The sequence below is a fragment of the Lithobates pipiens genome, unplaced genomic scaffold, assembly GCF_037356315.1.
Source record: "Lithobates pipiens isolate NorthernLeopardFrog02 unplaced genomic scaffold, aLitPip1_a1.2 Scaffold_8, whole genome shotgun sequence".
NCBI classification, from domain to species: domain Eukaryota; kingdom Metazoa; phylum Chordata; class Amphibia; order Anura; family Ranidae; genus Lithobates; species Lithobates pipiens.
Window position 1 is genome coordinate 53909058 of NW_027507903.1, and position 9096 is coordinate 53918153.

The 9096-nt window shown below is 44.7% G+C and overlaps 1 protein-coding gene across 1 annotated transcript; it reads right to left on the reverse strand.

Annotated features, from left to right (window-relative positions):
• Nucleotides 1-7484: 7484 nt before the first annotated feature.
• Nucleotides 7485-8878, reverse strand: LOC143960611 (olfactory receptor 2B8-like). The gene has a single exon (XM_077469379.1). The coding sequence runs from the start codon at nt 8876-8878 to the stop codon at nt 7934-7936; it is 945 nt and encodes a 314-aa protein (XP_077325505.1). The 3' UTR covers nt 7485-7933.
• Between the last annotated feature and the right edge of the window lie 218 nt (nt 8879-9096).

Genomic DNA, 9096 nt, shown 5'->3' on the forward strand with positions numbered 1-9096 from the left:
GTCTGGTTTGGGGATAATGGCAATGTGGGCTTCAAGCATTTGTGGAGGAAACGCTGAGCCTTCTGATAGAGAGTTAAACACCTTAGCCATAAAGGGGGTCAGTAGAGGAGCAAATGTTTTGCAGAATTTAGGGGTAAAACCGTCGGGTCCTGGGCTTTTACCTGAAGGAGTGGCCGCTATTGCTCCCACTACCTCGTCTGCTGTGATTACTCTCTCTAGCTCTTCTGCAGTATAACCATCTAATATAGGGAGCTCAGTTTCCTCGATATAGGACTGGCCATCGGGCGCAGGAGTGTGGGATGGGCTAGATGGGATACCGGTCGGTAGGTTGTACAGTGTTTGATAGAAATCTCTGAATGTTTGTGATATCTTGGAGGGCTCATTAAGCATTTCTCCAGAAGGAGCCCGAATATGAGGTATAAATGTGGAAGGCGTGCTTGGATGGAGGGTGCGGGCCAACGGCCTACCACATTTATCTCGAAATCGGTACTGATGTAAAGCAAGTCTGTCCGCATAAGTATGAGCTGAGGCCTCGTATAGGTCCCTGAGTTGGGATCTGGCCAGTGAAACCTCTGTCAAAGTCACCAGCGTAGGGGCGTGTTTATGCTGGGTCTCAAGGTCCCGAAGCTTTTGTGTTGCTGAGGTTATTGCAGCTGAACGAGTCTTTTTCAAGCGGGTTCCCACCTGAATAAAGAGGCCTCGCAGAACAGCTTTAAGCGCCTCCCATTGGAAGGGTAGCGAGGTGGTGTCTGTGGCATGATCTAGCAAGAAATTAGAGATCGTTTCCGAGACCTTGTGGGAACACTCAGGGTTCGTGAGGAGGGAATCATTCAGCCTCCATGTCCATTCCCTCACCGGTGTGGAAGGGATAGATAATGTCAGATATATAGGCGAGTGGTCAGACCAGACCATTGAGTCTATGTCACATTCAGGTGACCAATCTAAGCAGCTATGGTCAAGAAGGAAGTAGTCAATACGACTATAGGAGTGATGGACCTGTGAGAAATGGGTATAATTCCGATTTGTTGGAAACAGAACCCGCCAGATGTCGATTAGACGGAGGTCGTATATAGCCCATTTAAAAGCCCTCAACTTAGTAAAGGAGATGGATGAGCGAGAGGTGGACGAGTCTAAAAGCGGGTCTAGGGGGGGCATTAAAATCCCCGCCTATAATTAGTTTACCTTCCACAAATTCTGACAAGAGCTTCATGTATCGCAGAGCAGTCGAGATTTGGTTAGTGTTTGGTAGGTAGAGGTTGGCTATAGTAAATTTGGTGCCCCATAGGGAGAACTTTACGAACACATACCTTCCCTGAGGATCCGACAGCTGGTCTATCAGATCAATCTGGAGCGTTTTGTGGAAGGCAATAGAAACGCCTTTAGTTTTCTGAGAGGGGTTTGTACTGTGGAACCATCTGTTAAAGTACCTGTTGGAGCAGGAAGGGGTGGAGTTTGTGTGGAAATGTGTTTCCTGTAACAGTAATACGTTGACCTGCTGTTTATGCATGTGGTAAAGGATTTGTCCTCTCTTGGATGCAATATCGAGGCCATTTACATTGTACGAGCAACACGTCAAGCGAGGACGAGATAGTACTGTGTGAGCCATAGTGGAATGCGGATAAGAAAATCAGGTTATAGACAGTGGGGGGGGGGGGGAGTAGGAGAAGGAAAGGGGGAACTTATAAGGTAGCAGAAAGTGTACTAGTAAAAAACTAAAAAGGGAAAAGAAAAGGGAAAAAAAAAAGGGGGAAAGAGGGCTCCCAGGTAAGGAACCAGGTAAATCTAAGGGGTCCACGAGAACGGGACACCACGTGAAAGTTCACGTATACGAGCACTATTCGTGCCCAGCCTATTGAGGGTGAAGGGTCGAAGCGGAGAACCTGAGCCATGAGCCCAGTAGCATGACAGGCATGTAAAACTTCACTGAGGCACATTAGTATAACAAGATATTAATACAGAACACACAGCAGATCCTCCACGAAGGGGGAGACGGTCCGCATGGGCAAATAGCTCCACACCAGTCCCGTCTCCCCCCTCCGCAGAGGAGACAACAGTCCGTGAGACACCTCACGGGAAGGGAGCAAACATTGTCAACATATGTTTCCACATACCCCAACGGGGGGCCAGAGATCCATCCGTGTAATATGACAGAGAGCGCATTAGGGTGAAACTACCTGGTGCGTAAGAAACTGTGAGTATATAACTAAGGAAGCCCACGTGGATAGCAGCAAGGGACCGTGGACCCAACCGGTCCATCAGTCGCCCCTCCACCCATATCCAGGTGGGCCATTACCGCTAAACATCTAGAGAGTAGACCTGTATATTAAAGTAGATTAGGAACTCAACATTTACATAACTAGATCAAACATGAGCAACCCGCTGTTCCATTGCCTCTCCCGAACCCCAGCCAGCCACAATACACTAGCAAAGGGCAGGGAGAAGGTCCGTGAATTAAGTGCACCAGCTGTACTGAGGTATTTAGTATGCGGTCTACCACCCCATCTCCCATCATGGCATAACCAACAGAGTATATGGAGAAACAAGTAAGATGAAAGGATGGGAGAAACCACAAAAAAAAGAATAACATCCCCAAAAAAGGAAAAATGCTGCCCGTCCAGGAGACAAGGGATAGGTATAATACTGAGATGGCGCTAGTCATACAATGTGCATCGAAATAAGTCCAAAAGGTTTCTTGAAGTTACTTTAATCTTCCGGAGAGGTAGGGTGACATGGTCCAGGATCAACAGAGTGTGATGCATACCTCGGATGTCTGCGGCGTTGTGGGAGGGGATCACGTATTTGTACCCTAGTGCGGTCGTCTGGGGGGTCCAGCCAGTTAGGTACATAAGTTGGATCTTGCTCCAAAAAGCGGAAAAAGGCTGGAAGTTGATCTGGATCAGAGAGTACAAATTTATGCTCGGCCAAGGTCACCTTGATGCTGAAAGGGTGCCCCCAAGTGTAGGTTGCTCCGGCTTGGCGTATCAGGTCTAGCAGTGGGCGGACCATTCGGCGCATGTGGAGAGTGTTGCGAGAAAGGTCTGGGTATAGGTGTATAGTTGAACCGTCAAAGTCCACAGGGCCCAAACGCCACGCTTTGCGCATAATTTCTTCTTTAACCACTTCAATACAGGGCACTTTCACCCCCTTCCTTCCCAGCCCAATTTTCAGCTTTCAGCGCTCTAGCGCTTTCAGTGACAATTGCGCGGTCATGCTACACTGTACCCAAATGAAATTGTTATCATTTTGTTCGCACAAATAGAGCTTTATTTTGGTGTTATTTATTCACGACTCCGTTTTTTTTTTTTTGCGATATAAGCGCAAAAAAAGCGGAAATTTGGGAAAAAAACAATATTTTCTTTTTTCTATTTGAAAAGAAATCCAATAAAATCAAATTTTGTCATAAATTTAAGCCAAAATGTATTCTGCTACATGTTTTTGGTAAAAAAAATTCCGTTAAGTGTATAATAATTGGTTTGTGTGATCACGGACATATGTACGCAAATGATCATGTACATATGTGTGCAGATAATCATTGGGACATGTGATTTTAGTGGGACATATGTGGGGGACATGTTTTTATTATTAGGGACATGTGTTTTTATTATTTGGGGACATGTATGTTTTGGGGACATGTGTGTTTTGGGGACATATGTGGGGACTGTGTTTTCACTGTGTGGTGTGTTGTGTGTTTACACTACACTGATGATCAGTGAGTAAAAAGCTGTGAAAAGCAGCCCATACTCACTGATCATCAGCCGGCTGCAGCGTTCTGCTCTCCTCTTCTCAGCGGTGACTTCCGTGTGAGGAGAGGAGAGCCGATTGCCTAGCAACCGGCTGTTTGTTTACATCACATGACGGCCGTGATTGGACACGGCCGTCATGTGATCAGGAGGGCCAATCACAGAGCCCTCCTGCCGATCTGAGATGTGCCGTGTCCGGGTGACACGAGCACATCGGGATCGCGCCGCTGCGCGGGCGCGATCCCGCTGCTCCTGAATGACGTTCCTGAACGTCCTATCAGGAGCAGGCGGCTCCCACCCGCCGTATATATACATTGGCCGGGTGGGAAGTGGTTAAGGGTGAAATAGTGAACCCTGCATAGGACGTCACGTGGGCGGTCACTATGTTTCCTCCTGGGCCCCCCCACTCTGTGCACCCGGTCTATCTCAATAGGGGACATAGTCTCTCTTCCCAGGACTAGGTTGAGGATGGCAGTGACAGATGGTTTCAAGTCTGTACCCGCCGTGGCTTCCGGTATGCCTTGTAGTCATATATTATTCCTGCGGCTCCTATTCTCCCCGTCTTCTATGCGCAGTTGATGTTGACGAATACGGTACAAGTGTTCTTTGGAGGCCCGCTCAAGAGACGTGATGCGGGCAGCATGGTCAGATTGAGTATCAGTTAGGGTAGAGATTGCGGTCTGATTGGTAGAGACCTGCTGTTGGATGGCCTGAAGGTCCTTGTGGAGTGAGGACTCCATTTTGACTGCCCAGGATTCAAACTCCGCTCGGAAGGCCGCCAGAAGAGTCGACGCTTCAGACCTAGGTAATTCTCCTGAGGTTGGAGGGGCAATGGCTCCAGGAACTGCACCTGGAAGAGGGACAACAGTGGTGCCGGATCTGGACGCTACACTTGAAAGGACCGAGTGCTGGGTCGGGGGGTCATCTGATTCCTCGCCGCTGTCCGTTGTCGGCTGAGTAGGAGGAGGAGGTTTGCTCTTTCCTGGATTACGCGCTGGTGTCATCTTGTCTCTGGGAGTGCGGGGATCAGACTGAGACGTACGGAGCAGGTATCGCTGGATTGTACCCTGTTGGAGATCCACAGACTCAGTAGATCGAGAGCTGTGTGTGGACATGCTGTTCAGGTATGTGCAATGTCTGAGGTATAGCCTGTCCGCTACGGGCGATCACGGGACTCAGCTGGACATTTCCTTAGCCAGACATGGTCGTTCCGTGTCTCTGCGGAGTTGAACGGACGGAGACCCCAGGTGGGCACTATCTGGTTGGGCTGCTTTGGTGGCTGTGTATGTAGAGATCCAGGTTTGTAAGAATGAGGGAGCTCAAGAGTGTGGGTGCATACAGCAGCCTGGGTGAACCAAGATGGCCACCTTTCTGGGTCTCTGGATCTGTATCAGCAGCCTATGTAATAAGGGGGGGTTGGTCCTCAAGGATATCCCCGTATAATTCTGAAGGTGCCCGGCCAGGATTTCCAGGGGGTCAGTGAGTCTAGAATGGGGCCCAGAAGACACGGAGGTGTAGCAAGATGGCCGCCCCTCTAATTCTCTGAAGACAGAGCCTTGTCAGCAAATGCAGCCAGAGAAAAGTACATGCCCCTTTAATAACCCCTTTAGGGGTCTCTGGTGGTCTGGCTAGAGTGTTCCTGAAGGTGGATGGGGACGGATTGAGCCCAGAGAGAACAGAGAGGCCTCCGGGTGTACCAAGATGGCCGCCGTCACTTACCAGGACCGTTTTGGATGATCCCAGGGCCACTCAGGGAGGACTTCGGGCTCTAGATGGCAGGCTGGGTGTCCCCGGCAACCTGCAGGTTGTAGAAACAGCCGCTGGGCTTTGTAGTGCGCCGGAGCTCGGCTTCCGGGTGGAGCAAGATGGCCGCCGTAGGCCGAAGCCTCGGACTGTCCTGCCGGGCGGCCGGAGCTCCGCGAACAGCGCACCCGCGCTAGAGGTATGCCCCAGCTCCTACTGGTATGCCCAGGGCCTCCGGTGGGGCCCGTTCCGCTCCGGTGGACGGGAAGGCTCTGGGTGTCGAAATATTTAAATTAAATTGGCTATTGATAAATACATTGACATCCCACTCAATATTTAACCCATGAGAGGAAACAACTTTTAAATCACAGATCCATCTAGTTTCTAATTCAGAGATTTCTCTTTTGATGGAACTGCCCCTTCAACGTGGGGACTTATTTGTCAGTATCTAAGAACAAAGTACCTGAGGGGTCTTTTTTGTGTACCTGTGCACTATGCCCTTTAAGCCCCTCTTAATATTAGCCACTTGTTCCCCCAACCGTACATGTCGGGCTTGCATAGTATGAAACACATATTGCAGGCCACAAGGACACTGCAACATTTACACAACATTACATGTAGAACTTATATGGAGTTGGAAAGATGGATTTTACTGGTGCCATAGGTATAAACAAAAAATATATTTTTCAATAAAGAATATTTTATTGATACCAAAATAAGAAAAGAAGTAAACAATGTTAACTCTTAAGAATACAGAAATACATGTTAAAACTATCACAATGTAATCAGGAACAATAATGTTCATATAAAGCTAAAGTAGCTGTATAAATGCCTGTTGGGCTCTACATGTTTTGCTATAGAGCTTCTTCAGGAGATGTAAGGCATATATTGGCTATGAAAGATACAAAAAAGAAATATAAGATACATAACAAACACAATTGGATACAGAATCATAATATACAGGTGAACATCATAAAGTAACATATGTATACAAAAATCCAACAACAAAATATAAACACAGGGGGGAATAAGAGAAGCCCCATTCAGATGGTCTACAGCTATTTGGGTCTCACAGAGGGAAATGTTTGTGATGGCATAGAACTTACCCATCATATGTATGATAAATAGATTTGTCAGAATCCAGTTGTTTAAATGAGGAAATCAGATAGGGGAGCGATCAAAGTCCAGCAATCGGAATCGCAGAGTGAGCACCGAAAAATTATCAAGATAATTCCTAAATAAACACATATGATAAAATAAGGGTTTATCTCCCCTGTATAATCCACAGCCTTCAGTATACTTGACTGATTTATGTACAGTTTATTTTTAACTTGCTTGAGATTGTGCCATAGCGATACAATGGGATTCGGGTCAGGGCTATGATTTTTCCATTTTAAAATAATGTTCTTTTACGGTTATGATCATTTTTGCTGATACACTCCTAGGCTTTGAAATGTGGATCAATGAAATTATGCAACTTATTTTAAGATTTAATTCACCACAAAAGACCTCAGCTTCTACTTTCCTGTCCAACCTGGAGTTTATTAGCTCCAGGTTGCAATGACTGCAAGCTGCCAGGTTCTAAGGCAGCAAAGACACCCCACATAATTTTACATTCTCCTTCATACTTCAGATTTATTTTTCTACACAAATTCATCAAAAACTTCACCATGCATCATCTTTGTCCACAAAACATTGTTGCAATAGTACTTTTAAAAGAACTAGGTGATGTTTGGTGTAATCCTAGCTCTAAAAATTATATTCACTTGTCGTATGCACGCTGCATCTTCTTGGGTCAGCAAAGAATCTTGTAAATCAAAAGGACTTCTTTATTCATGGTATACATGATATAGATCAACGTTTGTTGTATAGTTGTTCCTGGTGGACTTCCAATACGTTTTTGTGAAGTAATATTATAAGGGCTATTGCAGTGTTTCCAATATTTTATGTTTGATATGATATGGAGTCTTTTTGCAGATTTTTAGCCTTATTAGGGTTTGACTAAAGTACATAATAAGTATTGCTGTTTTTAATAATTATGAGTAGTATATAAGGGATAGAATTTGTAACAGCATACCATGACAGGATGATCTAAACATGAGTTCTATTATTAAGCTATTCCAATTATCAATAACTATTTTGAGTGTAAGGATGAACCTTTAGGTTTAGCTTCTATTTTTGTGTTTGAGGTCCCCCACTCTTCTATTCTTTCACGAAAAGTTATTGTTTTTTAGGCAATATTATGGCTTTAGCTATATTATAGATCTTTTAGTAAAATGATCTGCAAGAGCACAGATTGGAGTGCAGTTCTCGTCAACTTATTTTCATCTGATGACAAACGAAGACTTTTTTTTTAAACCTTCACTTGGAGTCTAGAGACAAGATGAAGGAGCAGGTCTAGAGTGGTGCATTGGGTTTGGTCTATATACATGTAATTCCAGTTCCTATTCTCATTCTGACACATGCTTTTTTTTTGTAATCCACAGTAACGCCCCTTTAACATCTTTGTTTCTCAAGGTGTAGATGAAAGGGTTAAGCATTGGAGTCACAACGCTATAGAACAAGGTGGCCATTTTATCCTGGTTGGCCACATGAGTGTCTCCTGGTCTCATGTACAAAAAAATAATTGTACCATAGAATAAGATGACTACAATAATATGTGAAGCACAAGTGGAGAAAGCTTTTTTCCGGCCGACGGACGTACTGATCTTAAGTATACTAAAGATAATATAGCAATATGTAATTAGAATAAAGAAAAATGGGCCCATAACCACAAACATAGCACACAAAAAAATAATGGTCTTATTAAGTGAAGCATCTGTGCAGGAGAGTTCTATTATATATGGTATCTCACAGAAAAAATGGTTAATGACATTTGGGCCACAGAATGGCAATTGCAGTGCAAATAATGTGTGTATTAATGAGTTTATAAAGCCCACAATCCAACAGCCACTTGCCATTTTCACGCATAAGCTTGGATGCATAATGGTGGTATAGTGTAATGGGCTACATATAGCCACATAACGATCATAAGCCATTGCTAGGAGAAGGCAGCATTCCGAGCCTCCTACACCCATGTGTATAAACAATTGGGTGAAGCAGGCATCAAATGATATACTTTTCTTCAGTGATAAAAAATTTATCAGCATTTTGGGAACTATACTGGAGGTGAAACAAATGTCCATAAATGATAAGTTACTCAAGAAAAAATACATTGGTGTATGGAGACGGGGGCTTATCCTGCTGGCAAAAATAATAAGGACATTACCCATAAGTGATGTAATATAACTGATAAGAAATACCAGAAATAACACAGTTTGTATATCTGGGCGTCTGGTCAACCCGAGAAGAATGAATTCCTCAACTTTTGTGTAGTTCCGCTTCATTATTCCCATTAAGAAAATCTGGATATAGAACTATGTTGTGAAAATGCCATGATAATCAGGCTTATGAATAAATAATACTTTGACTTCTTAGGAAGATTCTTTGACTACACACATCTGTCAGCCTTCCAGAAACCTGGCAATCCAAACAGTGGGAGATCTTTTTTCTGAGATCTCAGATATGACCTCCATTATGACGGTTAATTATCTATCAAGCAGATTTGTCACCT

Bases quoted from the DNA above. Each gene is read 5' to 3' on its own strand.
- LOC143960611 (XM_077469379.1), bottom strand. From the start codon at position 8,878: ATGGGAATAATGAAGCGGAACTACACAAAAGTTGAGGAATTCATTCTT.